Below are 21,785 nucleotides of genomic sequence, written 5' to 3'. Positions count from 1 at the left end.
TTTTAAGTCGGTTTCCTGATCTTTGACAGTTTTACCATGGTAGACTATTCCATTTACAGCAGGTTTCAGGAATTAACCTCTCAAAGTCAGTGTTTCAGTTCCCCATATCCCTTCTTACACAAGTGTTTTTTCTCCTGTGTGCAGAAGAATATGATGATACCTCTAATTTCTTTGGCACAGCTATCTGCATATTTTCAATGCCAGGGTTTTGCAATGAAAGTGGTATCACTTTGGTAGCCATCAAATGTTCATGCAGCTCACCAGGACACAATAGAGATGAAGAGATACTGGTCCCATACTGAGAGCTAACTGGCAGCACTTCTTGTACCTGTGTTTTGTGTTAACACCAGTGGGCAAGAAAGCACCACACAGTCCGTCACTCACTTCTCCACTCAGTGGGAGTGGGGAGGAGGAAAGGAAGAATAAAAAGAAGAAAACCTGGGAGTCCAGATTGAAAAAAATCCCAAAACCAACAAGCAATTGTTTGGTAAGTGAAGTAGAGGAGGAGGGAAGGGAAGAAAACAAAGCAAAACAAGAGATGCCAAGGTCCCTCCTGTGGGTAAGAGATGCCCAACCAGATCCTAATCAAAAGATGTCTAAAGCCACCTCTCTTCCCTTTTAGTGCTGAGCATGATGCTGAATGCCATGGAATAATAACTTTTGTTGGTGAGAGTCACCTGCCTGGCTGTGTCCCACCAAAGCATGCACTGCGGGGGCAGAGCGAGAACCAGGGAAGGTCTTGATGCTGTGCAACCACAGCTCAGCAAAAGGCAGAACAGGAGTGGGCTGTCAGCACTGTTTTGGTCATAAATCTAAACCCCAACACCATATGAACTGCTACAAAGAAGACTTTAAAGGAGCCTCCCTGTTACCTGCATACATAGTGCAGATTAAATGAGACTGGTAAACAAAGGAGTCCAAGCTACACTAAATATTTTAGCACATATGAACATTTAAACAGGTGGGAGTGAGCTTCAGAGTTACCGTGTCCTGGACGTCTTTATTTGGTTTTTGCTGCACCATGACCTCTTCAGGAGACCTGCCAGTGTTCCATGGACACTGTATCTCCTCGCAAGCAGCCGTCTGTCTTTGGAGCTCTGTCACCTTTCTCTGCCTGAGAATCTGCTAGGAGGGATTTATTTCTTGCCCTGTTCAGCCATCATGACATACTGCACACGGGTTTCTTTGCTACGGTCTTTTGCCAGATGCTTCACAGACCCACAGGTAAATGTGACCCAGGTTTTGAGTGAGGAAGTGAAAATATTAAAGGGGGTGGGAAAATGCAGAAAGTATCTTGCCAGTATAAGACTGCATGAGTCATGTAAGGTGTATCAATAATTAAATACTAAAAAGAATGAAGCAGAACAAGTGTGGATTAGAGGTGCATTCCAAATATGGGCTGGAACTAATGAGGCTTTTCTTTTCACCATCAGAGAAAGTTTATTACATGTACTTCAAAGGCAGCTGACTTAGTGAGCAGTGGAGGTGGGTCAAATACATCCTTTCCACTGACACTCAGCATAAAAGGAGAAGCATTTATAATGGAACGGCTGAACTGGCTATGAAAATAATAACCCATGACTTTGGAAAATTTTAAAGAGAGGATTAAACCCAAAAATAAAAAGAGAGGGATGGGAAGAATGGTATATTAAATACAAACAGAATTCTGTAGTTATTTCACATCTACAAAAAGTGTGTGCTGATGCCATACATGCTCCTCATTCTGACCTCTGGCCAGGTCCACAAAACCTGACCTGTGATACACCAGGCTGTTAAAATGCCTCTGCTCTCTACAGCTGAGGCTGACCAATTAAATGTTAACAGCGCTGAAAGTGGGGTAAAAAGCATCCTGATTATCAGTGTAAATGCCATTAAATCAAGAGCTATTGCAGACACCACCAGACCATAAATGTTACACAGAGACCTGTTATGCAGGGACAAAAGTGCAGATGGGGAAATTAGAAAAAAAATAATCATACAAAACTTACAAGTTAAATAAGCCTGAGGAATAGAAAGCCAGAGAGAAATACTGAATGGGGTGAAAATGGGTGGAAAGCAGTATATTAGACAACAGAGAGCTATGATCTGTTGTGCTTTTCACAGGAACTGAAAGGCAGGAAATGCTTGGTTCTTGTTTCACTGGTGAGGCTGCCTGGCACTCAGCTCCTGCTCAATTTAGACTCTCCTGCCTCTAATGCTGAGTCTTGCCTGAACTTGTAATGTGGAAAGAAAAAGTGCTGGTCCTTGCTGACAGCAGACAGGCACACCACATCGCTGTAGTACCAGATTTCTAAAATGCCCTTGTAACAGAACTGCGCACTCAGACAAATTCAGCCATTTCTCTTGCACTCCACTGCTAAATCTCTTTGTGATTCTTCACAAGAAATCACATCAGCTTGCAAGTGAGTAATTATTAACCTGCCACTGACAGATGAAATGGCATTTCAGGAACACGACTGTGCCACTATAACATGGGCTATAGTGTGTGGAATAAAAACAGGAGATAATTAAACTACAGCTCAGATGTAAGTACACAAATCCCAAGCTATTCCAAGCTAAATGAAGGTTATCACAACTTCTCTTTCACAATCACCAAGTTTATCTACATGTCACAGTTCTGGTTCCTTCATTTTTTTCTTGATTTTTAACAGAATTTAATGCATTTTTATTTTTCAGGAAAAATTAATCTGTTGACCATAGATGGTACGATACTTCTAGGAGACCTCCGCTGATCACTTAAGTCTCTTGTCTCAGGGAAAAAATCGCACTGTACATCTCACACATGCACTGTTTTCTAATTAAAAGCTGGATTCTCATCTAATTTTCCCCAATATAAATCCAAGGACAGCTTAAATGAAAGTAATGAAATTGCTCTGGATTCAGTCTATGGCAAATGAGACAAGGATCCTGGCCTAATCTCACGAATGTCTCCCTTGAGATCTCCATTAGTAACACTGTTTTTTTAAGTGAAAAATGCACCACATTCTTGCAAGATGCCCTGAAGGAAAAAATGGTGGTTTTTAATGCATTAATTCTACAGAGTTACTGTAAAATTTTGGTGATATTTGAGGCAAAAGAATTACAACACCCTGCTATCTCAGTATACCTCCTCACCAACAGCACTAGAAATACAACCATAACATATAATTAAGTAACTTGTTTCAGTTTGTATATATTCTACGCCTATAAGGGAAAACTGTGATGGAACTACACCTGTCTCCCTTCTCAAGTACCATTAGTACTAATTGTTTACAATTTCTCTCATGGCAGTTGCTTGATTCCGTTATTTCAATACATTGCTAAGAGATACTAATCCCTCTTGCAGGGCAGGAAATGGGCATCAGAATTGGTAAAGGTGCTTCAAGCTTTCAGGCTAATAAAACACTTGTGGCAGTTCTTTATCCTCACTCATCTGAAGGAGTCTGCTTCCTCTTTGCCCTTTCACAATGGACTATGAACAAGACATCAGAGCTACAAAGCTCCTTGGAACAAGCTCATGTTTTGCCTGACAGCTAGGCCAGACAGAGGCAGTCCCTGGAGAGAGGAACAAAAAGTATCAGCTATTTTGGATAACTAAAGAAGCATATCCCCAGTGCATTTTTGCAGAGGTGGACATGTAAGCATGATTTTTATTTTTTCTCCCCCAAAAAGCCCTCAACCTTAAATTACAGCTCTCTTATCTCTGCTTTCAACTCTAGTTGCAGCTTCCTTCGGAGTTTATCACTGCTTTTTCAAGCACTGGTCACAAGGGGACAAAAATAATGAAAGGTGCTCTCCAGGTCTCAACACACGTTCCAGAGATTACTAACCTAGTCTTTAGTTCTTAATTTTGACAACCTGGAAACCTCACATATTGTTAGAGAAATTATTAAACATCTTCCTATTCTACCAAGAGATAAATTAAGACTAATCACAGCTTGGGATAATGGAAATCAAATTTCTTCTACTTCAGAATCTGCCTTCCAAACTTCATATTAAGAAATCTGCATTCCCATCTGCCTTGCTATGTAGATCTGGCTTTCTGTGTGAAAGCCACAGCTACATTGCAAGGTACCTTAGGACAACATATTCCTACCAAGTCAGTCCAAGCCTCACTCCTGCCATGGCTCCATGCTCATTAGCACACAGGTTCTGTTCACGACTGAATCACCCAGAAGAGCAAACCTCATACACACAAATGTGGGCACAGATGACATTTCTATTGCATTAGCCAGAACACATGATTTGGACTTTGGGCTGACTTTAAGCTTACTATGGAAAGACAGATGGTATCTGATCCACGGTAAGGTTTCTCACAATAGTTAATCCATTAGTATTTTAGAATAAAAATGGATCAGTGACTTTATACTAGATACCACTTAGTGCTAGGTAGCTATGATATTTCCATTCCTAGTTTTTTATTTATTATATCACTAAACAATGACCTTCATCAGTAAGTCTGCACCTCATAATTTTCTACCTTTTGAGGAAAGGCTAAGTACAGAACTGGCTCTCTGGTGAAGTGTGCCTCACCATTTCAGAAAGTGTGTTCCAGCAAGAAACTGCATATGGACCTCAGTCCTCTGTTAAAAATACATGGTGATGGGAAGACATGAAATAGGTTGTAAACCATAACAAAGGTGAAAAACAAGGCAGCTCAAACACCTTCAGTGACAAAACAGCTCCGAAGCACATGAAGAACTCTTGTTACTGAAACATACTGATATATAAGTGTCATTTATGCTGTCCATGCTTACATGGCACTAACTGTACTGGCTAGGGCAAGGTGGTGCTGATTGTATATTCTGTACTGCCAATATCCTGACACTCCCAGAGGAATACCATGGGCTAGGCCAACATCTGCTTTGTTCCAGGGTTTGCAAAGAGCGTACTGCAACCTGCGTCTCCTCATTATCTTTGCTTCACTTTAAAAGGAATTCTTCACAAATTCTCCTTCTGCACAGGTACATATTCCGGATCCAGGTCTAGGCTCCCCCTAACATGATTCTTGACACTGCAATCTTGCTTCTTTACCTGAGTTTATCTCACAGAGCAATCTCAAACAAGTGAGGAAAAAAAAAAAGAGTAGAAATCATATTGCATGGTGGTCAATATTCAGTAATTTAACTGAAACAGGTACTAATTTCAAGGTGGTACAGAAGTCCCTCTGAAGTCTGGCTACATTTTTTTCATGGAGTAAAAGTCAACATCAATGTTGTAACAAGATAAAGGAAAAGGAGAAGGAAGTATTTAAAAAAATTAAGCTTTGATTTATTAATTTGAAAATTTTTGACTGGAAAAAGGAGTTGAAGAACTAGAAGGAAATCATGTTCAGTAAATCCTGTTTAGATTAGATAGAAGACATCTCATCTGGAAACTTCAAGATCATGGAGGGGCTTTCCAATACAATGAAAATGAAGGGTAAGAAGCCTTCTAGGGCATCATTTCTCTGAACATGTTAGAGGGAGGCATTCAGGAAGCAGAAAGAATATGTATCCTCTGTCCAACTAATTACCACTCCCAGGACTGAGTAATTTAATGAAGACTGGAGAACTGAGGGTCAAATGAGAGGAAGTAACAGCAGACTTGTCTAGGCTTACAGAGGGGTCAGAAACCATAAAGCATAATTGTAAAGCAATTCCACCTGTCTCCTTGACTATGGCAAGGGCAATTGTTGCAAGACCCCAGCTGGAAGCTTTTCTGTTCTTTAAAACATGCACATCAGGAATGAAATTTTTTTTCATCATTGATGCAACTGATTACAGGAAACTGATAGACTTGTGCCTCCCCGTAAAAATAGTGATCAATAACAACCTCTACAGTTGTCTGACTATGCTTCTTTATCCTCTTTCCAAATAAGTTGTGTGGCTTGTCATAAGACTATGAACCTGTAACAGTGTACTGTGCACTCTGTTTGCTGGGACAGAGTATATGGTCTGCAATGGGTGTGTAACTTCAATTTGAAGTTTGATGGCAAAAATGCCCAGTAATCTATCAGACTATAGGAGTGCTGATACGCAGCTGATATGCTGTGGAGCTCGGTGGTCCACTGCTCCCCACAGTTACACAATGAGTAGATGGAGATGCAGGTCAGTGGAAGGAAAAGCTCCATTACTATTCTTTTCAAAGTCAAGAGGCTCTGAAGAGCACAGCCGATAAAGGTATCACACAGGAAGAGGGAAAATTCCTCAACACAGAGAGATCACAAACTATTTAGGGACTTGCCAGGTCCCAACCAGCACCCGAGGCTTGCAAGCTATCAGTATGCAGCTGGAGCCAGCTCTCAGCAGGAATCCCTCTCAGCTTTGTGAGAGGCTGCCTCGTTCTGCAATTCTCACTTCAGCCTCCCAACAGTCTCACTGAGCAGCCCCATGCAGAGAACTTTAAAGAAGTCCCATAATTTCACATCTACAACTATCATGGCAAGTTGTTTTTACACTAATTCCCTGGTACATAATCAAAACCCTAACTCCTGTTTTATTGGGGTTTTTTTTTGAGTATTTACTCATGTGGACTGATGAGCCAGCCCTGCTTTAAGCTCAATACTTCTGACCTCCAAGTTAAGCAACAGGAATTTGTTTTTACTCTTTTTCTGTTCTCAGTCAATCATGACACGATTTTCTTCCTGGGTTCAAGCATATGCTTCATTTTTGTTGGTTATTATGCCATTCTGACACTTTCTGAAACCCCTGTAGTGTATTGTGATATACCTGCAAAAGGCCAGTGTTAAATACATTATGTGAAGAAGAAAAAAAAAAGGTTTCTCATAAAAACTGTCACCCACAACAGCACGTTTCTATGGTAATACAGGACTGCTTTGGGTTGTTATGGCAACTAAACCTTTAAAAGCAATAGCATAAAACCAAAGCGAAAAAAATAAAAAAAACCAAACCCCAAAACCACAGAAACAGAGCTTCATCGCTCCTCTTCTCAATTTTATAAATAATTCTCAGTCCTCCTTCCCCCCACAAAACCTCAATTGAATGTTACAGTGATCAAAACACCTTAGGAAGATAAAGAAAACCACTTGGCTTTATGGCAATGGATGTGTGGAGCATCTTACCACACTCTTAAATAAACCCATGACTAGAGGTGCTTGTACATAAACAAACCTCTGGCACCAGAGAGCTACACAAATAAAAAGGTGGTGGCAGTGACAATAGACTAATTGCTGACTGCAGCTAAGAGGGAATGGTATCTACACTACAAACCCTGAGGAAGGGACAGGCCAAAATTACATTGAATTAAATGTGTTAACTTCTTAATGCTACCGTGTACTTCATTATTTCCTTGGCAAGCTTTTTTGTTATAGTCAAGATGTCACTGCCAAGAAAATGCAGAAAAATTCTAGACATGTGCGCTTGCCTCTATATAGCTTCACAGAAATGTACTGTGAAATACCGTGTTTTTAAATAATCTTAGGTTTCAAGAGATACCATCTTGACTAACTTGGGATGTGTTGCCACCTCTCCCTTTTCTTGTTCCTTCTTCCTGCTCAGTATCCTCATTCTATTCAATCTCCACATTGTTTTCTCCTTTATCTGCCAAGTTATAGCTACTTCCCATTACCATGTTTGAAAGACCTAAATGATCATGAGAGTAGAATTGTCTGTGTATGAACATTCTTTTCTAAATCTGCTGAGGTGCCCCAAAACTGATGCCCCAGCAGAGCATCCCTTTGCTACCCTGCTTATGCACTTCATCCCTCATGCACATCAGACCTGGCTGAGGTCACCCAACTCTTTTTACTTGTGACCCATTACAAGGGATTAGAGTTGAAAGGAGGACATATTTAAAGACTGCTCTTCCAACTACTCACATCCTCTTTTAGTTAGTCAAAAAAAGAAGCTGTAAGTTCAAAGCAGGAATGTTTAAGTAAATCAGGGAATACTGGAACTAGACTTCCTTACTGACAGAAGTCAGCAGCATCCTGTTCATTCCAATGTTTTATAAAGGTAGCTCTTATCAGATGAGATGCACTTTCAGGATTTCAGGACACCAGTGTGGCAACATTCAGATCGTCATTTCTCAGTAGTATGGGAATGAGCATGAACCTCCAAATACTGTCAAACATTGGTGCCAGTATGACTCTGCAGCAGGTTGGCAATGCCCTAGAAATAATGGTATCCTGAAGCACACAGAAATAAAAAGTATTACTGTCTATTAAGCAGAATTTGTGCAGGAAGACAATGCAATGAATTAATGAAATTCAGGAGACCTGTGCCACTTTCAGAGGCGATGTGCATTTCAGTAAGTTGCTGTGAACATAAACTGGCAGACATTTAGTGCTGATGACAGAAGAGTGGTGGCATTGAGTCAGCCAAGGACCATTTTGAAAGAGAAAAAGTACGATGGCTCACTTAGCTGTAGGGCTTCAGTCCTGCTCCAAGTCACACTTCTCAGCAGGGCAGAAGCAGTAAGCATGTGCTAGATCCTCAGATGGCTCATGCTCTGACACATTTGTCAACAGCACCACTGAACACTGTATCACCTCCTTTGCTATCCACCTCCACCTCTGCTCCCACCACACAAATTCTCTTTGTGTGCCAGAACAGCACTTACTTGACAGCTCTCCCAGTCCTTAAGCAGTGAGGGGAAAACCACTGCACCCCCAAACACAGACTCCAGGATTTCATTCTGTTGTGTCAGCAGTTAATGGTTTTCAAGAATCTGTTCTGCTGGCACATTCAGTCCCAGCTCTGGAATGAATCCCAGAACCACACACACCAGAAGCAGCTGGTTTGTGTTAACCAAAACCCAGTGTGTTAACACAGGGTTTTTGGTACACCAAAGCAGGAATACTATCAGCTTAGATCTTGAGATCCTTTTATGTATTTAGGCACTGCAAAGGAAAAATAAACCGGCCTAGCTTTTCACTAGAAAATGTCTAATGTGCATCTCTTTTACTGTCATGAACTTGGGCAAAAGTTATGGCAACTATGGATTTTGCATTAAAGGTCCAAATTCTTTTAGGACTATGAATTTCACAGTGACTAAATGCAGGAAATAAAATATAAATACAGAAAAGTTGTGGGGACAAAAAAAAATTGTCCCCAAGTTGTACTGTATGTTTATCAATCACCTTTTGGTATGCATTGAGAAAGACTAGGACAAAATTCTTTTTGTTGTTAGCAGCATCTCAAAGGACAAAAAATATTTACCTTGAGGAGTCAGAGGGAACAATGCTTCTCTGTTTAACTGAACTGCTTGGCCCATGCTACATGCAGCTAGAGATTACTACAAAGAACAAGGAGTGGAGCCAGCTTCAGATTCAAGTAAAATAAAGACACTTGAGAGATGCAGAGTGAAGCGGCCCATTACAGACCAAGCTAATTTTTTTCCTTTTAGCTTGCTAGGATTAAAATAAAGGGTTCAAAAATCCCTGATTCTCTATATTAATTGGAAAAAAGAAGCATGTGGAGGTACTACTTTTCCCACAAAATTGGACTCGTTACTGATTTCATTTACGTGTCTGACTTCTAGTTCATGTAGCTATTCCCAGGTTTTGCTCATGGTACATTTGTACACAGTCTTAGTGCAGTTATGTAATAAATTGGTTTAATTTTATACACACATTTCCCTCTTCCCTGGCTGTGCAGAGAGCAATGCACTCACCCTGCTGAAGGGATAATCATACCATTGACCTCTGGACAGTATGTTCTGCCTTACAGCTTGAACCTGAGAGACAGAGATTTTCTACACCACTTTACCCTATGCAAATCCATGCACTGCTAAGGACAATATTACAGGCATAATTTGCAGCATAAAACCAAAAAGGTGAAAACCTTGAATGAGAGCTTTGTAATTGGAAATGGGGCCTGAGGTCCTTAAAAATATGGATTGCTAATGCAGAACAAGGTAAGTTCAGAGAATGTGCCTGGTTTGGAGAGGGAGAAAACAGAATATCAAGTTATTACAATGCACGTCACAGAGAACAGTGAAAAGTGCATGTGCTTGAGAGATTGCACGTGATTAGAATGAGGGCCTTAGGCAGGGAAATCTAGCCATTAAATATCATTCTTTCTTTAGTCCTATTAATACAACTATCAATCTCTTGAGTAAACTTCATTTGTTAGGCGAATGACCCATGTGTCTCTTCTGCTTGGCTTTTTCCCACATGCAGAAGTTACTTATCATTACACATTAATAACTCCTGGACAGGCTGCTACTCCCTCCAGATTCACTGCCTGCTCATGCACTTGCTCTGCTTTACTGTCACCAAGGGAATGCAGAGTGACTGGCCAGAAGGATTAGTATATGGGCTTAATTTGTGTGCGCCACTCAAGAAGACAGGCAAACATTCATGTCTGGGGTTTTTTTAATAGCACTCTAAACAAAATATAATTAAGTAAGTTGTAAATTGACAGGGCAGGGGTACTGAATGCATCTGAAAGGAAGAAGAATGTGAACAGACTATAGGAGAAAGCAATCAGCCTAAAACATTTATTGGTGGACAGCAACTCCTGATTGATACCTCCTTTTTAGTTTGGATGGGGGAGTTATTTTCCTCCTTGGTTTCTTCCCACCCCTTGTTCTCATATATTTTCCTTTTAGCACAGCCTACTGGCATCTCATTCCCAGAAATACATTTTCCTCTGCCAATAACAATCATGCAAAGCAGAAATGCTCCTTCTCAAAGTCTGCACCCTGTGGGAGCTGGATTTTCTAGCGTCTGAGGAGGCACAGCTTTTGCTAGTCAAGGTAGATGGGGATATGCACTTTGCTCCTTTGATGCCATGCTCTGCACTGATTTATTTCAATAAATATTTGCAAGGCAGTTCAAAAAAGCTCTAGGTCCATTCTCCACAGCTGGACTACTGGAGCTTAATAGAATTAAAGTCTCTTTAAATCCCGAAGAAAGAGCTCAGAGGAGAAACTGTTTTTATTGCTTTAACACTGTGTGAGTCATTCAAGGTTTAGTTTGGATGTTTGATACATCATAGCATCTAAGCCAAAAAGACAGCTGTAGAACGAGTGGCAGGTTAACAAAGACTGGAGAACAATAATGTAGAAAAAGCACTAGACTGATGTTGAGAAGGTAGAAAAAAGTCCTCAAAATTACACTGTTACAAACAAGATTTTATTACAAAACCTGTAGCATGTGGAGAGTTTTTATTCTAAAAACTCCAGTTGTGGTATCAAAAGAGGACAGAAAGTATCAATTTTCATTTATAATTAAAACATCCCTATCCTCCATGGGAAAAAGCTTGAAAACATGACCAAAGGGTATCCCTTGGAAATCAGAATGGAAAAATAAAGAACTCAAATCTTTTATTTTATTTTACAATTTACCTCACCATGAGTTGAACCCCATTTCTATGCACAGTTGGCCTTTCACCTCTAAATATTTCTGCCTGATGTCAGAAACAGACAAAGAACCATTCAGCTAAAATAGAACTACAGATGTTTCAGAAACTGCAGCCATTCTATTTTGGCAGCAATTAATAATCAGAATTTTCTGATTATGTCCCTTGTCACATTAAAATCCATAAACCAGAATGTGCACATGCTGATCCATATAATAAACTCCCTCCCTTGGAGCTCATTTACTGAGGTCAGCCTTCTCACATACTGGCTTCTCAATAAAGGAATAGCATAGCAAAGCAAACTGCAATTAGGGGAAAAAAAAAAAAAAAGAAAAAAAAAGGAGAAATTCCACCCACTCAGCTTATCTGACAAGTGTGGAGAGAAGTGTTTTTCCCTAGACCCTCAGAATCACCAAGTCCCACCTCTGTGTTTGATCCCCTCCTAATTACAGTCACCAAAATTAACCCCCAATCACAGTTAGAAACTTGTCTTTTTCCCCCCAGATATCCTATCCCCTTTCTTTCTCTCTTCACCAAAATAAATCAGTGTTCTCCTATAGTTTCACACAGATGATGACAGCATTGTGAGACACTGGAGCACACACTTCTCAATATTTCTATCAGCTATAGCTAACTAACAGAATTCTGTATCAATGAAGCTTCAAAGATTCTGTTGCAAAGAAGAAGAACACATCACAATATAACAATCAAGAACAGAAAATCTTAAGCAGATAGAGCCTCCACAGGGACCTTTTCAAAGAGAAACTGTATTTCATTTGCGTAATAACCCTAGGATGAGCTATGCACTGTAGTCTAACCAATAAATACTTACACAAATCTTTCAGAAGCTAACAGATGTTTCTTTTATGAGAAAAGACAAGTGCCATCCGGCCTTTTTTAGACACTTATAAAAATTCAGATAATTTTAAGCTATTTCAATAGCTGCCTGACAATTTTATTAATGCACTCTGCTACAATATGATTTTGTTTCCTTCATAAAAAGACTGACTCATACCATGGATTTTTATACACACCAAGATGCATGTTTGTAATGCCTTCCTCTTGATTAGAAAGAAAAGAAGGGCTGTTTTACTGACCAGAAGAAACAGAAAGATGTCTGCAGGATTTAACATGAATACTGTGTCAGCCCACAGAGATCCCATCTCAAAATCATCTGGAAGCTTTAATGATTTACTCAGTGTAGACTGACAGACTTAAGTACAGAACCTGCCCAGAATCAATCCTGTGGCTCAAATCCTGCCTTGAGCCATAGGTGTCAGTGAATTTTAAATTTTAATCTTGGCAACAACCGAGTCTTTTACATCATCATAAGAAAAGAACACCTATAAAAAGCACAATCATTGCAGGAGAGTCAAGGGCTATGACAGTATAGTTTATTAAACAGGGCTTCACTGGTAGAGCCAAATTCAGGGAAATTTATACAGCACCTGCTGACTCTGCCTGCCTCTTACCAGTGCCATCAGCAGCTCACTTTCTGGCATGCTAAATTCACATACAAATGAAAAGTCCTGTATACACTTAACATTACAACCTTATGTATAATAGTTCTTGTAGGAATATAATTACTGAAATCCCTACACAAACTGCTTAAATTTGTGAGGGCTATGATTTTTCTCTCTTTTGTTTGTTTGCTCTTTTTCCTGAAGAAGCTGCAAAAATAGTATTAATGTAGACTGTTACCTCAGGCTTTCTGCAGAGCAATATGCCAAAGCACCCACATGCTGAGTGTTTGCAAATTTTAAGTTTGGGATTGACTATGTGCCAGTCCCTCTTCAGCTTTGGGCACTTGATCCTGCACCAAAATCACTGCTGACCTTTTCTGGTATTTATGATGTCAGTATGGATTTTTATCATTATTTGATCTCTTGACACAAAGCAAAGAGCTTCTATAGCATGTTTTTATTAATGCAAAGTATGAACATGTGAATCTCAGTATTCCTGTCAAGTTTGCCATTTCTCCTTCTTGTATGCTTGGTTAATGGAGGTCACCTTTCCAGAGAAGACTAACTTGCACAGATGAGCACCAGTGGTAGCTTATATTCTCTGGGTGACTCAATATATGAGTAGAGTTATTTGAAATGCACTAGTGAGGTATTACCCAGTCTCTGTTGTTTGAAAGTACTTAACATACTCATTGTATCAGCTTGCTGGATTGTGAGGCTAACATGTAGTAGTAGTAAGACATCACTGTTCAATAAAGCCTCTGAGTTTTGACATGTACTTAGAAATATCATAATGGCCTTTGATGTAGCATTCAATTTAACACAGAGCTCCTCAACACTGATCTCTGCAGGGATTATTCAGGTCTCATTTGTGAGTCTCAGCTGTGACTCATGCAAAGCAATATCCTCAAGGAACAAGGCAGACACAGGAATTGTCACCTGACAATGTAAAGCAGGAAGAGAGTCTCTTGCTATTTACATGTGGAGCACCCAGCACACAGAGACTGTGATACAGCCTGAAACTGTAACTTGTAAGATATATAATTACGATGACTGCTGTAGTCAGGTCCCAAATAAATTCAATCCTGAGAATCCATATTTAACACCCAGTAAAATTAAAAATCAGAACCTTGGAAAAAATAACCCATATTGCAGTACCAAGAGGTTGGGTGAGCAAGAATAATAAAACAATTAGCAGATGTGGCCTTTAAAAGAACTTTAAGATTGATGGCACAGAACATAGCTTTGGAATAATTTTTTTTTCTCAGAAGAATTTGCACAGTTTCTGCAATAAAAACATATTGGTTACTAATCCTTGTTGTCTGAAACACTCTGCAGCACTTCATCCAAGAATACACAATGAGCTACAGACTCACACTTTTGCCCTTAGGCTAGGTACTTTCTCAAGTTTAGGACTGTCAAAATCTAGTGAAAGATGAATAGGAGACATAATCAGTGTCAACTAAGTCACAGAAAACATGCATGACAGGTTGTCTTCACCAGACTGGCTGCAGACTCAAACCTTTGAAGTCAATATTTTGGAGGTACATCTCAGCCCTAAAGGAAAACATTCTACCTATCTATAGAGCAATGGAGAATGAGGCTAAAGCAGAAGTGCCCAAAACCCAGCTGAAGAGCTGGATATAACTATTGAAATTTAAGTTACAGGTTCCCAAAGATACATTTATGCATAGAGACTGAAGCTTGTATATAAAATGATTAATAATTACACAACCCCTGCCACTGGCTCCTAAGAGAAACTGTTAAATGTTACATTGCTTGAGACACTGTTTCAGGCTACCAAAGAGAGGTGTGAATTTCTCCCAAAGCCTAAGGTTGCCACTTCAAAGAAGAGATTTTTAAATCTCTGCACTCTGCTACAGAACAGTTGGATCACTTTTTGTAAGGGAGTATGCAAAGAGCTTATCAGGAAAGGCCAGAAGAGCAATAATTTACAAAGACATCCTACTGCCTTTTTTCCATCTACAGAGCAAATGGCATAGTACCTTTACCATCTAAAATATTCAATTACTATGTAAGGGTCTGATCTTTCCAGCAACTCTTACGATAACTGGAATAGGAACCTTTGCAGAACAAGGACTTTGAATATTGCTGGTGCTGTCTAAAACATACTGTAGGTCCTTCTACACAGCAAATCAGACCTGGTTAAATTACAAGACAGTCCTGAATGTGAGTTTCTTCCAAGCATGGTGTCCAAGAAAAAGCGGATCTGAGTGACTGGTCTCCCTTTATCACTGTTTTTGCTAGGAAGAAAAGTGTTTCCAGGCACAGAAAGAATCACAGACTCTAGGACCTTCCCTTTATGTGTGGCTGCAATTTGGAAAAAGCTATGCTGGACTGCCTCATCAGTTATGTTGCAGCAACCTGGAGACAGAAGTTCTTGCCTTTCCTGCACTGATGTGAAAAATTCTTTCATTTGCACAAAAAGTGTCCTGGTGTAGGCAGGTTTATAATGGTGCCTTCTAGACAGCAACTGGTTGTTAGAACATTTCTAGAAGGAGACCCAGTGGGTCTAAAGTTGCCCTCCTAACTGGGGGTGGGTATAATGAGAGGTTCCTTTGGAGACTAGCATTTCCCTTCATAGCAGTTTTATTGTACTTCTGTTTATGTAATATTTCAACAAACATTCTAGATTGCCCCCAAGAAATCTTCATGAACTTCCCTGGGACTTCTTGGAGACAAACAAGGAAGAGATTAAAACATTAGTTTAGTAAAATATCCTTTGGAGGAATATTAGGGGCTCACGACATGAGACAATCTTTCAATATTTTGTAATGCAGGCAGGAGAAATAAAAAGACACTTAGCAAAATTTGAGAATTACCTCAGAATTAAGGCCAAACTTTTACAAAGCAGAAGTATCAAGTATCTCTCTAAATTACTTGCCCTTCCTTCCATTTCCATTGAATGATAGAACAGTACAATCATTTAGGTTGAAAAGGACCTTTACGTCCTACCATCAAAGTAACACTACCAAATTCCCCTCACCAAACCTCGTCTTTATGTGCCACATCTACATAGCTTTTAAATGCAGCCAGAGATGGTGACAACTTCCTAGGCAGTCTGTTCCAAGGCTTGTTAAACCCTTCTGTTAAGAAATTTTCTGCTGCCCTTCTCTGGACATGCTCCAGCACCTCAGTGTCTTTCTTGCAGTCCCCAGAAATGAACATGGGACTTGAGGTGTGGCCTCACCAGTGCTGAGAACAGAGGGACAATCCCTGCCCTGATCCTGCTGGCCACACTACTGCCGATACAGGCCAGGATGCCATTGGCCTTCTTGGGGCACACTGGCTCATGTTCAGCTGCTGTTGACCAGCACCCACAGATCCTTTCCCACTGGGCAGTTTTCCAACCATTCGGCCCCAAACCTGCAGTGCTGCATTGGGCTGTTGTGACCCAATTGCAGGACCAGGCACTTTGTCTTGTTGAAACTCACCCATTGATTTAGCCTGTCCAAATCCTTCCTGTCCAGAGCTTTCCTGCCTTCCGACAGATCAACATGCCCACTCAACTTGGTGTTGACAACGCATGCACCCCATCCCCTCGTCCAGATTATTGACAAAGATATTAAATCAAACTGGCCCTAATACTGAGCCCTGAGAGGCACCACCAGTGACTGGCTGACAAACGTATTTAGCTCCATTCACCACCACCCTCTGGGCCCGGCCATCCAGCCAGATTTTTATCCAGAGAACACATCTAAGCCATGAAAAACCAGTTTCTCTGAGAATGCTGTGGGAAACCATGTCAAAGGCTTTATTAAAGTTTAGGTAGACATCATCCACAGCCTCTCCTCCAGCCACCTTTGTCACAGAAGGAGATCAGGTGGGTCAAGCTGGACCTGCCTTTCACAAACCCATGCTGACAGGGCTCGATCCTCTGATTGTCCTGCATGTGCTGCAGGACAGCACTCAAGGTGACCTGTTCCATGATTTTCCCTGGCCCCAAGGTCAGGTTGACAGCCCTTCCTGTAAACGGGAATCACATTTATTCATCTCTTGTCCACTGGGACCTCCCTGGTTAGCTAGATCTGCTGACAGATTCAGCCAGGCACTGCCCCTGGCTGGCTCCAGAAATAAATCTTCCACACACTCCAGGAAGTTCCTGGACTGTTTCCTCTTGCCCATGTTGTATTTCCAGCAGACCTCTGCTAAGTTCAATTTACCTCTCTGGAAAGTTCAAGCTCACTACAAGAACAAGGGCTAGTAACTGTGAGACTTCCAGCTGCTCATAGAATATTTCTTCTGCCTCCTCATCCCAGCTGAGTGACCTGCAACACACTCTCACCATGGTATTTGCTTTGCTGACTTTCCCTCTTATTCTTACCCTTAAACACTCAACTCTGATGTCACGATCACTGAGGTCACCTTTGCTAATGGAACTGCAGCCTATGACAAGGGCTGAAGAACAAGTCTGTGCTTGGACACTTCCTCTCTCCTCAGCAGCATTTAGGATTCAAAGTCCTCTCCCACCTCAGCTCAACACCTGGAGCTACAGCATTGTCTCGCCTACTCTTTGTGCACAACTGCCTGGGAGGTGAGCAGATGTAGACATTGACCAATTTATTGCCAGGACTAAAAAACTGTGGAGAAGCAGGTGGTCAGCTGGAATTAAAAAGACACATGGGACAACTTACAAAATCATCCATTTGGGAGTTGTGCTATGTACATTATGAGGGCAGCAGTACAGGAATTCTGTCTCCATGTGTAACTTAGAGCTTTTCACAGCTCTGATCAGATGAACATTCTTCCCTTGCTCTATGGAGACTGATTTACACACACGTTTTACTTCCACTAATTATTCTTCTCCATATTTCTCTATTTTCTGCCTGTATTTTCTTTCAATCTTACATCTGCCTCTACTCCATGTTCCTCTTTTTACAAGCGGTCTTTATGCTTGGTTTTATTCCCCCTGTAAAAAAGCAAGGGATCTTCTTTAAAATTATGACAGGAATTGTAAGCAAGGAGACAATCCTCCTCATTGTCTCAATTCAGATTTTGCTCTCTTTGACCATGCAGTCCTCTATGCCCAAGTTCTGTTTATCCACATTTTTTTTCCATGCTGTGACATGCTGTTACACCATATTCAGTAAAATACTGCTATTAATGGGACAGCTGCACACAGTGAGATACTACAATAGCACAGCATTACTTCTTATGCATATATTTATGTTACTCATGGTTGCCAGGGTATATGTTTATATGAAACTCAAGGTTCGGTGGAGGGAAAGGCTTGGTGAAGAGGTCTGAACAATATCTGAAGAGGAGGAAAAATTGTATATTCCTTAATGATAAAAAGCTTGCAAATAATTAAATTAAGCAAAAAGGTGATTGCTTCTGGCTTGCTGAAAAGACATCAGTGTATCCACAGAAGAAATTGAAACAAATGCATGAAGAAGTAAACACTAGAACCCAGTCCTTGACATAGAGCTGAAGATAATAGGTTCTGCCCTGGAGCTGGGTACCGAGAAAAGCAGGTCTTGTGGATCTCAGCAGGGAATAAATACAGTAAATGTGCTCTTCCCTGGCTCCCTCCTAACAGAGTGGTGTATTTTGGCTTCTCTAAATAAATGCTCCCATTTGCTTAGGCTCACTTTGCTTGAGATAATTTTGAGAGAGATGATGAAACACATCAAGGCTACACTTCTACAGGGTTATAAACCTTTAAACCAGGATGCTGGAATGTCTCTGCACTTACCAGCACTGCAATACATATGCTAAGGGCAAGAGAAAAACAATAGGGTATGTCTCTGACTCTGAACAGCTGGCAACACTGGAACCTGAGAGAATTAAATAGTTTTAGGGTTGTGCTAGCCAGAAAGTGCTCCGCATTGTGACTGGGTAGTAGGGGAACTTTTCTGTAATCATCTCCTTATAGAGTTCCTCCATAAGTGTCCTTTCTCAGACTGACTATGAAGTACATTTTCAAGGAGCTGCTGGAAATGGGAATAGGTATGGAAAACTATTTTAGGTGCTCAGAATCCACACCCTTTATCAACTTATTAAGAGGACCAAACAGCACCTTATTTCTATTCACAAGTGTAACTTCGCTCCCCTCATTTTCCCCCCTGGTTCAAGAATGATACCAACTTCATTCATTCTCAGTGGTTACATAGAACAGTTAAATTTAAAGTAAGAAATAAGTTTCATTATTTAAAAAAATAATAAACCCCAAGTTCTTCCAAGAGGTATTGAACAGTACATAACTACTGCCTGCTCATAATTCTTTATCATCTACGGTATTGTCAGGCTCTCATCTGCCCCAGATAATCAGACCAATAAACCAAACTACACAGATAATTGGTGTTGTCAATTATTCTATACAGAACATCATTGAGAAAAGAGCTCACAAAGAGAACAATTATATTCAAACACCAAAAACTGAAAGACTGAAAACATTTAACAAAATTTCAGCTAGCCCTTTCACCCACACTGTATTGATTGTCTTATCATTCTCCCCCCACCCCTCAAATAAGGACAGTAAAAAAATCATGAAAATACCTTTGAACTTGTGAAAGACGGCCCATAGCTCAGCAATGTCAGTGGCAAATGTAATGTCTGTGTCGAGGACAATGACTCGCTCAAGATTGGAAGGTAGAGTCTTAGTCAGAACCAACTTCATCAGCCCGTAAATCCCAGAGTAGTGTTTGTTGGGGATCCAAGACACTTCAGACTTGACAGAAAATGGGAAGTTAGAAAGAGGAAGAAAAAATAATCTTTATTAGAAAATTTTCCTGAAATTAGTTTCTTGTCATAGTTGAAGATCTCTGAGGTGGAAAGTCATCTAAAAGCTTGTATTTAAATTTACTTCAGAAGAGCTGAAATACACTAAAGTTTCTGAAAGCCTGGGAAAAGAAGTTCTTTGAGGCAATCTCTTCACACAATATAACTAAAATTAGTTGAGCCTTTCTGATCTGGTAGCATTCATTCTGAGACATCCATGTGTCCTTCCTTATAAAACTGAAACATATTTTTAGTCTAAAACTTCAGCTGTATTGTACATTATTTTCAACAAAAAAAAAAAAGTTGTCATTCTCAAAATTTTCTCTGATGCAGAAGTAACAAGCATAATATTTTCCTTATGTTTTTATAGATTTGGTGGTCAGAATTTCAAAAGGCCAATCATTTGAAATAATGGACCAGAAAACTGCAAAAAAAATTGTTTCTTACAAACACAAGTTTTCCTTAAGCCTTACATCTTTAACTTAAAACTAGCAAGGTCCCACAGACATGCTCAAAACTAGAGAAAGTGACAGAAAAGTGTCAGCCACATTTTTTGTTTTTATGTATTGAATGCGGCAAATTCAAACATTTTAATTTCTGCAGGAAGAGCTAAAAAACCATTTGTACAGCTTCTAAAAAAGAACTTGGGAGACTAAATTCCATCATGCATTGTACTCTTGACACCGAGATATTACATGAGTTGTGTTAAGTTTACTTTCTGTGAGACTCAAGTCCTCAACTTTCAAAAGTTTCTGCTTAAAGTGGGATATTAGAAATTTTTGAGAAGTTCCTATTTCCCTGTCTGAAGCTCCTCGTTTGTTTTAAGGGGCATTAAAATTTTAAGTTTTCCCTTGAGTCATGTTCTCATAACTTCAATTAGTATTTTGTCTACAAAAAACTTGAGTGAGACAGATTTCAAGATTTGTCCTGGCTTGTTACAATGTATTCATATTCAGTGTATTCAAATTCAGTGTATTCATAAAACTGACGAGATTTATTCTGTTGTCTGACTATCTTGTATCTATTCACTGCCATTGTAAATTTATTATATGAAACAACACTTGCACAAAAAAAAATTCCCTCAAAATCCTTAGACAGTAGAGTGAGTTCCTACACTTGGAAGTTGGAAGCATGGTTGAAGACAGGCTAATAATAGGTGCTTAGAGCACATTTCTTTTTGAATATAAAGTAACAAGGTCTCTGATAGTGTAAACTGACCTCTTCTATTCCCTTTTAAATGGCACACAACTTTCTCTGTATTCTCAGGATTCCTGTACCAGGGCAGAGTACTCTCCCACTACAAAGTTCACTAAAAAGACAGAGGGAAGTAGAACAAACCTTTAAGGAGAAAGACAAGAATTTCAGGGGAAAAGCAGGACAAGCAGATTCTCACTGAATAAAAACAGAAAGTGCAAACTGAAGCATGAAGTTTTGGTTGGTTTATTGAAAACTCAATGCTCCCCAAAAATATCTTCTGTTTGTAACAGAGATTATTCCAAATTCACACCCTCATAACTCTACTTATTTGTGGTCCCCGCTTTCCCACATTGTGGCTTTTGGAATGGACTATCACACCATGGTGTATTTAATTCTTACAAAGCAGAATCTGCTTTGCTTCTGCAAACCACGCTGTTCTAATCTGTCATTTGATATCCTTTGTTAGACCAGTCATACTTGACATGTTAAAAGTGGTAGACATTTTACAGACTATTGCTATGTTATTAATTGCTATGTTATTAATTTTGGATGGCATGTCCTTCATTTTATTAGCTGAAATATTTCTCCAGAAAAACACCCAGTGTGCTTATGCAAATCAGCTTAATAAGGTAGGGTTCATATGTTGTATGAAAAGGCTGACACAAGCAGGAAAGTAAAATGGGTGGCTGGAAAAGCAAATCACCTTCAAAGTGCAACTGCACTTTTCCTTTGCTCTCAGGATTCCCAATTTCTAACACCACTACCATGTATCACTCCAGGGAAGAAACCCTTGTCTGGCAGCTCCTTCTGATCTGGCACACAGGCAAAAGCCTGCCATCCTGAAGCCTGATGTCTGAAGGAACCACTTTTAAAAACGAAAGGGGCAGCCCTTGTTCCAAATGTTCCGTCACAGCTGGGTAGCATATGTTGGATTTGAGGATATGCTGAAGTCTGGACTCTCAATCAGCCCAATTAATCCACAGTTTCCTCTCCTGTGATACAGAGTTGACCAAGACACAAACAGAGACCCTAATTAGCCCCCGGCATAATTTCTTCATGGCTTTGCTACTCAAGAATAATTTTAACAATTCCAAATTCA

General features: G+C 40.0%; 1 protein-coding gene across 3 annotated transcripts in view; it reads right to left on the bottom strand.

Moving 5' to 3' along the window:
• Positions 1 to 21,785, bottom strand: part of LARGE1 (LARGE xylosyl- and glucuronyltransferase 1) — a 276,798-nt gene that overhangs the window by 89,416 nt on the left and 165,597 nt on the right. For all 3 annotated transcript variants that reach the window (XM_002199467.7, XM_072923450.1, XM_030263115.4), the window contains one exon: positions 19,268 to 19,439. In XM_002199467.7, coding sequence (XP_002199503.2) covers positions 19,268 to 19,439 — 172 coding nt within the window. The remainder of the gene's footprint in view (positions 1 to 19,267; positions 19,440 to 21,785) is intronic.

The sequence above is a fragment of the Taeniopygia guttata genome, chromosome 1A (assembly GCF_048771995.1).
Source record: "Taeniopygia guttata chromosome 1A, bTaeGut7.mat, whole genome shotgun sequence".
Lineage (NCBI taxonomy): Eukaryota > Metazoa > Chordata > Aves > Passeriformes > Estrildidae > Taeniopygia > Taeniopygia guttata.
The sequence above is the reverse complement of the archived record's forward strand: the minus strand, read 5'-3'. Positions and strand labels throughout refer to the sequence as shown.